This window comes from Coregonus lavaretus, assembly GCF_964263955.1.
Source record: "Coregonus lavaretus genome assembly, contig: HAP1_SCAFFOLD_445, whole genome shotgun sequence".
In the NCBI taxonomy this organism is placed as follows: Eukaryota; Metazoa; Chordata; class Actinopteri; order Salmoniformes; family Salmonidae; genus Coregonus; species Coregonus lavaretus.
In genome coordinates, this window is record NW_028159343.1 from 199,875 (window position 1) to 212,691 (window position 12,817).

At 43.2% G+C, this 12,817-nt stretch overlaps 1 protein-coding gene across 1 annotated transcript in view; it reads left to right on the plus strand.

Annotated features, from left to right (window-relative positions):
* The window catches only part of LOC311122978 (uncharacterized protein), a gene marked incomplete at both ends in the record, with an annotated part of 65,505 nt that overhangs the window by 26,327 nt on the left and 26,361 nt on the right, over positions 1-12,817 (plus strand). The window contains 14 exon segments of the mRNA XM_084197271.1: positions 1,560-1,613; positions 3,255-3,308; positions 3,523-3,576; positions 3,771-3,815; positions 3,999-4,052; positions 4,307-4,351; positions 4,696-4,749; positions 8,334-8,432; positions 8,731-8,775; positions 10,217-10,265; positions 10,268-10,314; positions 10,554-10,607; positions 11,292-11,399; positions 12,600-12,653. Coding sequence (XP_084053397.1) covers positions 1,560-1,613; positions 3,255-3,308; positions 3,523-3,576; positions 3,771-3,815; positions 3,999-4,052; positions 4,307-4,351; positions 4,696-4,749; positions 8,334-8,432; positions 8,731-8,775; positions 10,217-10,265; positions 10,268-10,314; positions 10,554-10,607; positions 11,292-11,399; positions 12,600-12,653 — 816 coding nt within the window.

Consider the following 12,817-nt stretch of genomic DNA (forward strand, 5'->3'; position numbering starts at 1 on the left):
CCATCCACACTGTTTCCATTGATCTCCCCCCATCCACACTGTTTCCATTGATCTCCCCCCACCCATCCACACTGTTTCCATTGATCTCCCCCCACCCATCCACACTGTTTCCATTGATCTCCCCCCATCCACACTGTTTCCATTGATCTCCCCCCACCCATCCACACTGTTTCCATTGATCTCCCCCCATCCACACTGTTTCCATTGATCTCCCCCCACCCATCCACACTGTTTCCATTGATCTCCCCCCATCCACACTGTTTCCATTGATCTCCCCCCACCCATCCACACTGTTTCCATTGATCTCCCCCCACCCATCCATACTGTTTCCATTGATCTCCCCCCACCCATCCACACTGTTTCCATTGATCTCGCCCCACCCATCTACTGTTTCCATTGATCTCCCCCCTCCCATCCACTGTTTCCATTGATCTCCCCCCACCCACCCACACTGTTTCCATTGATCTCCACCCACCCATCTACTGCTTCCATTGATCTCCCCCCACCCATCCACTGTTTCCATTGATCTCCCCCCACCCATCCACACTGACTGTTGTCTGTTGGTAGACTGTTGACAGTACGTTTGCACCAATAAAGTTTTTAAGAAAAACACTATAAAGTGAAAAGCATTCACTGTTGATACACTGTCCTTAATAATTCCCCCTCACATAGAAATGTAATCATAACTAGGGACAGGAGTTTTTCTTGGTGATCCTGTCACAGGGTCAGGAAAATCTCCTGGCCCTCATCATGATGTTCCCTCAGAGTCACCTATCTTAATTGGTTTTCCTAAAGTCCATCTGGCCAATCCCTCCTCATGTAAATTTCATGTGTGAGCCAATCAGTATTGTCCATATTGTGCCCATCCACACTACTCCCACATCAATATTGTCACACCTCTAACAGCAACATGTCCAAACTCAATAATTTGATCATGATGATAAATGGTCATAATATGAATGTCATAATCATAACTGTCCCCAGTGGTCTGTCCCCGTGTACTGTATCTCCACAATATATCATCCCCACGATCATCATCTCCCCTATTAGAGACGATTGCAACAAATGGAAAATAAATATTGGAACTGCAGTTCCTCCATTCAGCCACTGGGTGGCAGCTGACTGGCACAGTAGTCATTTGTCAGTGTGTCCACCAGGTGACACCGTTTGCTAATTTGGTATTTGGTATTTTATTAGGATCCCCATCAGCTGTTGCAAAAGCAGCAGCACAAAACATGAAACATGACATAATACAGAACATTAATAGACAAGAACAGAACTACATAAAACATTTTTAAAAGGTACATGTAGCCTACATATCAATACATACACACAAACTATCTTGGTCAAATTTCAATTTGAAATGTCCATTTCAACTGAGTGGCTGGAAAAAAAACTATTACTGTAGCAATAAATTGTGAATGATCAAAATCTTTTTATTTTATTTTATTTATACTATACATGTATTGTTTTTTATTTTCTTAATTGAAATATTGTTACATTGCAGACAACTAACTGGCCTACTGGTCCACTTCTCACTCCTTTCCTCTCTGCTGCAGGGTGAGGCTGGAAAACCCGGCAAAGGTGGTGAGCGTGGAGCTTCTGGTCCTCAGGTATGGTTTCATTATCTCTTCATTGTCTGTTCATTTATCTACTCTCAATTTATCTCACTGCCTATTCATGCTGTCTTAGTTTTTTTTGTGTGTCATTTAGCAGACGCTCTTATCCAGAGCGACTTACAGGAGCAATTAGGGTTAAGTGCCTTGCTCAAGGGCACATCGACAGATTTTTCACCTAGTCGGCTCAGGGATTAGAACCAGCGACCTTTCGGTTACTAGCACAACGCTCTTAACCACTAAGCTACCTGCCGCCCCAGTTATTACAGTTGTACACAAAACTATCCCATTACGATTAGTCAGGCAGAGAAGAGAACTATAACAGACATGCCATCTAGAGTTAGAAGACTCTCCAAGATGATTCAGTCAGATACAGTCCAGTTAGAAGACTCTCCAAGATGATTCAGTCAGATACAGTCCAGTTAGAAGACTCTCCAAGATGATTCAGTCAGATACAGTCCAGTTAGAAGACTCTCCAAGATGATTCAGTCAGATACAGTCCAGTTAGAAGACTCTCCAAGATGATTCAGTCAGATACAGTCCAGTTAGAAGATTCTCCAAGATGATTCAGTCAGATACAGTCCAGTTAGAAGACTCTCCAAGATGATTCAGTCAGATACAGTCCATTTAGAAGATTATCCAAGATGATTCAGTCAGATACAGTCCAGTTAGAAGATTCTCCAAGATGATTCAGTCAGATACAGTCCAGTTAGAAGACTCTCCAAGATGATTCAGTCAGATACAGTCCAGTTAGAAGACTCTCCAATATGAGTCAGTCAGATACAGTCCAGATAGAAGACTCTCCAAGATGATTCAGTCAGATACAGTCTAGTTAGAAGACTCTCCAAGATGATTCAGTCAGATACAGTCCAGTTAGAAGATTCTCCAAGATGATTCAGTCAGATACAGTCCAGTTAGAAGATTCTCCAAGATGATTCAGTCAGATACAGTCCAGTTAGAAGATTCTCCAAGATGATTCAGTCAGATACAGTCCAGTTAGAAGACTCTCCAAGATGATTCAGTCAGATACAGTCCAGTTAGAAGACTCTCCAATATGATTCAGTCAGCTACAGTCCAGTTAGAAGATTCTCCAAGATGATTCAGTCAGATACAGTCCAGTTAGAAGATTTCCCAAGATGATTCAGTCAGATACAGTCCAGTTAGAAGACTCTCCAAGATGATTCAGTCAGATACAGTCCAGTTAGAATATTCTCCAAGATGATTCAGTCAGATACAGTCCAGTTAGAAGACTCTCCAAGATGATTCAGTCAGATACAGTCCAGTTAGAAGACTCTCCAAGATGATTCAGTCAGATGCAGTCCAGTTAGAAGACTCTCCAAGATGATTCAGTCAGATACAGTCCAGTTAGAAGACTCTCCAAGATGATTCAGTCAGACAGAAGAGGAAGACAGAAGAGCTGTCTGTACTAAATCCTCCCTTATGTAATCAGTCTCTCTGGCCCTCTGGCCCTTTGGCCCTCTGGCCCTCTGCCCGTTGACCATCATATGTCTGGCTCATAACCAGACCAGACCAGAGCAGGAAAGCAGATCTGGAGAATAACTTAATAACAATTCCATTCTCTCTTATCTCTCCTCTATCTATCTTTACCTCTCTCTTCTTGTGTCTTCTCTACAACAGGGGGCTCGTGGTTTCCCAGGAACTCCCGGTCTGCCTGGAATCAAGGGGCACAGAGTAAGTGATGTCATAGTAATGATAAGTAGTATGTCATCTTCAAATGTGTTCTGTCCTGTTTACCTGGTTTTAGTGCACTTTTGTATGTTTGTCATTGTTATACTGCATTGCCCAGTCAATGTGACAGTAAAGATGTTGTCAATAGTCCTTCACTGTTTTGCCACTTGGTTCCCAGTCCTGTTCTCATGATACTGTCTTTATGTCCTCTTTCCAGGGTTACCCAGGTCTTGATGGACTCAAGGGAGAGAGTGGAGCTGCTGGTTCTAAGGTAGGAAGGACTCTACAGAAGCATCCTTTACCTCTCTCAAGTCATTCTAATCTCACCGATATCCTACTTTGCGTTTTTGTCTGTCATTTTGTGAAGCCTGTTAACCTACCATTCTGACCACCTCTGAAACACTAACCCCTTCCCCTTTTCTCTCTGTCTCCTCCTACTAATTGAATGGATATTCTCTGTTCTAGGGGGAGTCTGGTGCTCCCGGTGAGAATGGCGCTCCCGGACCAATGGTGAGCACAGATGGATAACTGATACCTGTCAGACATATTACAATGTGAAATCAGACGTAGTATATGTAGTAGATTAGATATACTGTCAAATAGATCTGCCACACATTGAAATATCTATGAGATCTAAATCTAATAATATTGACTGTTTGTGATTGTAACCGCTGCTCCTCTCCCTCTCTAAAGGGACCACGTGGTCTGCCCGGTGAGAGAGGTCGCCCCGGTTCCTCTGGTGCTGCTGTAAGTACCTTCCTCTGGCCTAGAACTCGAATTAAAGCACTCTGTCTTCAACTCCCTATCTAGAACACATACTAGAACTCCCTGTCTAGAACTCATACTAGAACCATGTCGAGAACACTATCTACAACTTATCTAGAACTTTCTGTCTCTGATGAATAATGTAGTGTCATTCCAGTGATCAGTATTTGACAATATGCGTTATGGAGCTGGTTCTCTGCTGTGTGGTGACAGTATTTTACCTATCTCCTGTCTAGGGTGCTCGTGGTAATGACGGTCTGCCCGGCCCTGCTGGTCCTCCTGTAAGTATTATTGCAATGTAGTTCTATTCATTATTTCATTTCACTATTTACAGTACACTGTATGTTTCAGCAGAAAGTGGTGCTGCAATACACCTGAATGCCCTCACGGTGGCAGTAGTGTTTGTTAACTCTCTCCCCTCTCATTACTCTACCCCTCCCGTCTTTTCCCTCTTTCCTCTGCCCCCACCTTCCCTCCTCCCCCCTCCCTTCTCCAATCTCCCACTTTCCTTCTCCCCTCTTACCGCTTCCCTCTCCACTCTCCCCTCCCTCCCTCTCATCTCCACTCTCCCCTCTACACCCTCCCTCTCCCCTCCACTCTCTCCTCTCTCTTTCTCTCTCTATAGGGCCCAGTTGGTCCTGCTGGTGCTCCAGGCTTCCCCGGCTCTCCAGGTTCTAAGGTATGTCACTGTCCTTTTATCTCTGTGTCTGGAAAGTTCCGGTTTTGTGACTTAGCCATATAAACCCAGCGGTAAATCAATGAAGGATTATTTTGTACAAATACATTATTTTAGAGTATGAGGATGGGTATAAACACAGATGCTACTCTACATTATGTACTGTATATGTAAAAGGGCTAGAGAGAAAATGGTGGAGTTCACCTCAGAAAGATCATTTTTACAAAAAGTAAGCTGAAGAAAGAGTGAAAGGTAAAACCGGAGAAGGCAGCATTGAAAAGTGCTCTGAAACTAAAACCTATTTTCCTCCATCTGGGTGTAAAATTAGAGAGCAGGGTTTATTCCTTCTGAACCGTGAGCTGACACGCCAGACTGTGTGTGTGTGTGTGTGTGTGTGTGTGTGTGTGTGTGTGAAGGCCCCCCGTGCTTTACTGCTGCTTCCAGTCACGGACATATTTTAAGGATTCAGCTATAGGACGCACTGTCCTGGGCATATTTACAAAGTCCCAACCCCTCTGAGAAGAGAAGGCCTTGGACTAACTGCTTCATAGCTAGATATACAGTGCCTTCAGAAAGTATTCAACCCCCTTGACTTTTTCCACATTTTGTTGTGTTACAGCCTACATTTAAAATGGATAACATGTAGATTTTGTGTCACTGGCCTACACACAATATCCCATAATGTCAAAGTGGAATTTTGATTTTAGAAATGTTTACAAATTAATTTAAAATGAAAAGCTGAAATGTTTTCAGTCAATAAGTATTCAACCCCTTTGTTATGGCAAGCCTTAATAAGTTCAGGAGTAAAAATGTGCTTAACAAATCACATAATAAGTTGCATGGATTCACTCTGTGTGCAATAATAGTGGTTAACATGATTTTTGAATGACTACCCCATGTTTGTACCCCACACATACAATTATCTGTAAGGTCCCTCAGTTGAGTAGTGAATTTCAAGCACATATTCAACCACAAAGACCAGGGATGTTTTCCAATGCCCCGCAAAGAAGGGCACAGATTGGTATATTGGTAAAAAATGTAAAAAATGTCCCTTTGAGCATGGTGAAGTTATTAATTACACTTTGGATGGTGTATCAATTCACCCAGTCACTACAAAGTTACAGGCGTCCTTCCTAACTCAGTTGCCGGAGAGGAAAGAAACCACTCAGGGATTTCACCATGAGGCCATTAGTAATTTTAAAACAGTTACAGAGTTTAATGGCTGTGATAGGAGAAAACTGAATATGGATCAACAACACACTAAAGCCCTCAAACTCAACTCTGGACCTTGAAGCCAGTTCCACTGCATTTTTAAATTGTTCCCCCCTAATCAGGGACTGATTTAGACCTGGGACACCAGATGTGTGAAATTCATTATCAGGTAGAACAGAAAAACAGCAGGCTCAAGACCTCGTAGGGTAAGAGTTGAGTACCCCTGCACTAAAGTAATACTGCAAAGAATGTTGCAAAGAAATTAACTTTTTATCTTCAATACAAAATGTTATGTTTGGGGCAAATCCAACACAACACATCTCTGAGTACTACTGCATCATGTTATGGGTATGCTTGTCATCGGCAAGGACTAGAAGGTTTTTAGGATAATCCTAGAGGAAAACCTGTTTTAGTCTGCTTTCCAACAGACACTGGTAGACGATGACAATAGCCTAAAACACAAGGCCAAATCTACACTGGAGTTGCTTACCAAGACGACATTGAATGTTCCTGAGTGGCCTGCTTACAGTTTTGACTTAAATCGGTTTGAAAATCTATGCCAAGACTTGAAAATGGCTGTCTAGCAATGATCAACAAGCAACTTGACAGACCTTGAAGAATTTAAAAATGATGGGCAAATATTGTTCAATCCAGGTGTGCAAAGCTCTTAGAGACTTACCCAGAAAGACTCACAGCTGTAATCGCTGCCAAAGGTGATTCTAACATGTAATGACTCAGGATTCAACTCTAACTCTAATCAAGATATGTTGTTGTTTTACTTTTCATGGGTTTTTGAAAAATTTTGGAATTTTTTTCCCCACTTTGACATTAGAGAGTATTTTGTGTAGATTGTTGACATAAAATAACAATACAATCAATTTAATCCCACTTTGTAATGCAACAAAATGTGGGAAAAGTAAAGGGGGTTGAATACTCTCCGAAGGCACTGTAGATGCCAAATGATCTGGGGACTTTTATGCGACTGTGTGTGTGTACGTGCGTGTGTGAGAGCGTGCTTGCCTGCATGTGTGTGCACGCGTGCAACTGTGTCTGCATGCACGTGTGATTGTGTGTGTGGGTGGCTAATGTTAAAAAACCACCCAGTGAGACAGTAACCTGATCCAGATGTTATTGTGTAAACGACAGTGTGTTTCCTCTAGAAACCTCTAGAAACCTCTAGAAACATCTAGAAACCTATGAACAGTTAAAGTTAAAGTGTTCAACCTGTTCATTGTTGCTGCGCTCCACTTATAGAACTATATGGACACCCTTAGCGTGCTTCCTATCAGACCTGGGTTCAAATCGTATTTGAATGAATCTTTCAAATCCCATATGGCACTCCAAAGTAAAAAATTAAAATAAAAATAAAATTAAAATACTTTTTGAACCCAGGTCTTTTTTCTATAGCCTACCCTAAACCTTAACATTCAAGAGACCCAAAGCCATCTATTTCTAATGTGTGTGTATTTGTTTGAATGACTCAAATATACACTGTAGGCCATATACATATTATATAAATGAAAGGCATATTACATGTTTCCATGTGTCCCCATATGCAGCCTATGTAAACTAGGATATCAGGGAGGGAAGGTGCCAACCTCTCCACCACCCTTATAAACGCATACAGTATATATTATGTCATCCTACTATGTCATGTTGTATAAAACACCATGGTAACGACAGTTAGGAATTTCATTCATTTCATTCACCCAGTTTCCCAAAGGCTATGACCTCACTATGCAGTGCAATGATTGGCTGTGGTCTGCAGTAAGGGGGCGTAGCCTTGTCTGACAATAATACTTGAGTGAGTCAGGATAACTCTCCTCATTCTCTTTCATTATACTATTAGACCTGGAAACAATTATACACTTGGCTCTGGCTACGGCACTTTTCAGACAGCCCCTTATTAAATTACTTTTATTTGAAAGCTAAGGTTAATTTAATTTAAAGGTTAATTTATTTGAGCCATAAGTAGGGTTTCTTCTTTTCATGTGTAAAAATGTTACTCTTAATGTAATTTGTCTTCCGATAAAATTAGTTAGACTTTAGCAATTCTTAATATGGGATTTACCTATTTGGGCTTTTACTGAATTAAATGAAGAAGAAACACTTCTGACTATTTTACAAGATTTCAACACTTTAACTCTTATGGAGGTGTTTATTTGGCAATAAATGCTTCACCGTCTAAACCAAATCTGCACGTGTTTATTTTGCAAATAGTTTCCGTTTTTTTAGGCTCTTTACAATAATATTAAAACAGTACACTTCAATACATTATTGATCGATTGCTTGATTGATCAATTTAATTTATTGTTTGATTTATTGATGTTTGATAGACCATTTGATTGATTGTTTGATTGATTGTCTCTCTCCAGGGAGAAGCTGGCCCCACCGGTGCTCGTGGACCTGAGGGCGCCCAGGGACCCCGTGGAGAATCAGGAACCCCCGGATCTCCCGGACCCGCCGGCGCATCTGTGAGTGTCCCCACAAAACAGTGTCCCCACTAAACAGTATGACAGTGTCCCCTGTAAAACAGTGCCCCTGTAAAATGATATCCCCGTAAAACAGTGTCCCAGTATGACAGTGTCCCCGTAAAACAGTGTCTCTGTATCAGTGGTCCAAGTCATATGACTAGGGACCTGAGTTTTTCCTGACAATGTGACTTGAACAGGAAACACTCTGTGTCCTTGTCATATGCTTATGATGTAAGATGAAAAATTGCTATGTACAAGGATGTAATGATCATTCTAACTAGTCTGTTCTTCCCTACAGGGTAACCCTGGTACTGATGGTATTGGAGGAGCTAAAGGATCAGCTGTGAGTTTACTGGACAACCTCTCCACTTCTCCCTCCTTTCCTCTGTCTCTGTATCTTATAGTCCTCCTGCTGTTCTCACACTGTGGCTGCGGACTTCTATCAGTATAACTAAAGATAGTCCATGTCCACAGTACGGGCAGGGTTTGAGGGTCATCTCCAATTAAGTCTAATAAAATGTTACACCTGAAGTACCTTTTTATTAGAGTTGAATAATGTGTGGGATCTGTTAGTGCCTTTAGCTGGAATAAGGCTGATGAATGGAGATCGTGTCTAAACCACTAGGATATCTACAGAGATAATCAGGCTGTCTCTATTGGCCCTGAGATTTCATACAGTATATGAAATCTACATATTATAAGACATTATAAATCTCATACAATCCTATTAAAAGTTATAAAGCCTTACCTGCAGGCTAAAAGTCAAGTGTTACAGAGATTCTCTCCAAACTAAATGTAAATGTTGTTACTAGTTTAGTCTGTAAACTAAAGATAGATAGCCACTCCCACGTTATGAAACCCAGCCTTGACCCCAAAAAAGAAATACTAAAATCTCCGTTACCAAAGGCCTACATTTTACATTTTAGTCATTTTAGCAGACACTCTTATCCAGAGCCACTTACAGTTAGTGAGCGCATACATTTTTCATACTGGCCCCCCCGTGGGAATCGAACCCACAACCCTGGCGTTGCAAGCGCCATGCTCTACCAACTGAGCTACAAGGAGGCCCATAGGGCCTAGGGTCAGTAGTTTTTCCATTTCCTTTTCATGTGCCCGAACCAGGAGTTTTTCTATTTACCTGGACAGGTGACGTGGTTAGGAAAAGCTCTTGGTCCTAACTTTCCCGGTAACACAATCAAGAAGCCATTCAAATCCTTTAGATGAGAATCAGTCAGGTGTGATATATGTCGCTTTGAGTTAGCTATGGCTGAAGAGACCAGACCTGGGGCCAGGCACGCACAGACACACACACACACACACACACACACACACACACACACACACACACACACACACACACACACACACACACACACACACACACACACACACACACACACACACACACACACGCACACACACACAGTCTTACACGCACACACCTATCCCTTACATAATAGTCAAGCAGACAGCAGTTGGTACTTGTTGCTGGAGTTCCCAGCATGCCTGTAACCTCTCCCACCTGCTCCACCCACTAGCTCATGTAAAATTTAAGACACAGATCTAAGTCCAGAAACCTCCTTAGATAAAGTTATAGATTTTCTTCCTCATTGATCCGTAAGCAACAGTAAACACATCTCAACCTATTTTCAGATTTTAATATCATTGTGTTAATCTAATGTTTAGTGTTCCCTCCAACTATCACACAGTGATCATTTCAGCATGATGATTAATTGATACATGATTGATATTGACCAGTGTCCTCTCTGTCTCTCTTACCACAGGGTGCTCCTGGTATTGCTGGCGCGCCTGGCTTCCCCGGACCCCGTGGTCCTCAGGACCCCAGGGAGCCACTGGACCGCTCGGACCAAAGGGAACATCTGTACGTCTAAACTGTCTCGCCAAACTTGTTGTAATGTATAGTGAATGTCAGGGATGGTACGAGGTATCTGTAATATAATAATATATTGTAATGTAGCGTGATTCAGTTAGCATTTCAAGGCTAGTAATATACAACTCCAATGGAGGAAATGGTTGTAATCGTTGTAATTAATTGTCAAAAGACTTCAGAACGTTCTAGGTCTGTAATGATGACCCATGTCTTTTTGTCTTTCTCTTTAGGGTGACCCCGGTATCCCAGGGTTCAAGGGTGAGGCTGGACCCAAGGGAGAGATTGTGAGTATTATTATTTTGAAGTTGTTGCTCTTACCACTGTGCTTTCGTTAGGTCTCTGTCTGTCTGTAAGTCTGTCTCTTTCTCTCTCTCTCGCTCTCTCTCTCTCTCCCTCTCTCTCTCCCTCTCTCTCTCTCTCTCTCTCTCTCTCTCTCTCTCTCTCTCTCTCTCTCTCTCTCTCTCTCTCTCTCTCTCTCTCTCCCTCTCTCTTCTTCCTCTCTCTCTTTCAGTCTCTGATAGCTAAGTAATCCCTCAAAATACTGGTTAATGTACAAGAGTTTATAACGCCCCATGAAACTCATAGACAGAATGGAGTAACTAAGCCCCAAGGGGGTCCTATTTGTTTATTACTGCTCAACAATCCAACATTAGACCTACTAAGGACCAGGCAAGCAACAGAATTTTAAGCATTTTATGATAGTTTCTTAAAGAAAGTCAAGAATGCTTATTTATGATCAGCATTCATCATAGAAAATGAGGAACCCCCCCCCCAAAGATTGAGAGATAACTTTACTTCCAGAAAGTATTTACCAAGCCGCAGACATCTTACTTAACTAATGATAACACCTAACATCAGCATATACTTTATCCGTTTTTCTCCCTTCTTAGTGAAATATATTTCTAAATCTAAATCTATCGATTATGGATATTATACGTGATAACTGACATCCTGTTGTGTTTCTGTAGGGACCCGCGGGTCCCCAAGGAGCCCTTGGCCCTGCAGGAGAGGAGGGGAAGAGGGGACCCAGAGGAGAGCCCGGCGCTGCTGGACCTCTCGGACCACCCGGAGAGAGAGTGAGTACCACCCACGACACCCATCTTGTCAACCCTGTCAGCGTACAAGGCCAACTATCATTCCAACCACTTGTCGAGACATAATGTGTTTCCTGGACATAAAACGGAGGAAATTAAATGGACGTCTACCCTCCCTGAGGGCTGTCACAGAGAGAGCTGTCACAGAGAGAGCTGTCACAGAGAGGGCTGTCACAGAGAGAGCTGTCACAGAGAGAGCTGTCACAGAGAGGGCTGTCACAGAGAGAGCTGTCACAGAGAGAGCTGTCACAGAGAGAGCTGTCACAGAGAGAACTGTCACAGAGAGGGCTGTCACAGAGAGGGCTGTCACAGAGAGAGCTGTCACAGAGAGGGCTGTCACAGAGAGGGCTGTCACAGAGAGAGCTGTCACAGAGAGAGCTGTCACAGAGAGAGCTGTCACAGAGTGGGCTGTCACAGAGAGGGCTGTCACAGAGAGGGCTGTCACAGAGAGGGCTGTCACAGAGAGAGCTGTCACAGAGAGGGCTGTCACAGAGAGAGCTGTCACAGAGAGAGCTGTCACAGAGAGGGCTGTCACAGAGAGAGCTGTCACAGAGAGGGCTGTCACAGAGAGAGCTGTCACAGAGAGAGCTGTCACAGAGAGGGCTGTCACAGAGAGAGCTGTCACAGAGAGAGCTGTCACAGAGAGGGCTGTCACAGAGAGAGCTGTCACAGAGAGAGCTGTCACAGAGAGGGCTGTCACAGAGAGAGCTGTCACAGAGAGAGCTGTCACAGAGAGGGCTGTCACAGAGAGAGCTGTCACAGAGAGAGCTGTCACAGAGAGGGCTGTCACAGAGAGAGCTGTCACAGAGAGAGCTGTCACAGAGAGGGCTGACACAGAGAGAGCTGTCACAGAGAGAGCTGTCACAGAGAGGGCTGTCACAGAGAGAGCTGTCACAGAGAGGGCTGTCACAGAGAGGGCTGTCACAGAGAGAGCTGTCACAGAGAGAGCTGTCACAGAGAGAGCTGTCACAGAGAGAGCTGTCACAGAGAGGGCTGTCACAGAGTGGGCTGTCACAGAGAGAGCTGTCACAGAGAGAGCTGTCACAGAGAGAGCTGTCACAGAGAGAGCTGTCCATGTCACTTTATATTTATCACACACTATAGTCTCAGTGTTAAATGTTGATTTGTATTTTTTCTTCCTGACCTCTAACCCTGAACCCTATTGTTGTTGTCTTTGTTTAGGGCGCCCCCGGTAACCGTGGTTTCCCAGGTCAGGATGGTCTGGCTGGTCCCAAGGTGAGTGTCACCATGACAATGTGGTCCCAGAGGAGGGGTGTATGGTTAAAGTAGGGGAAACAAAGTGCTATGGTACAGGAAATGAACAGGAAGGACACATTCGGATCAACTGAATAGGTTACTCTGATACTGTCAGGACTGGGGAGATAAGATATGTAATAATA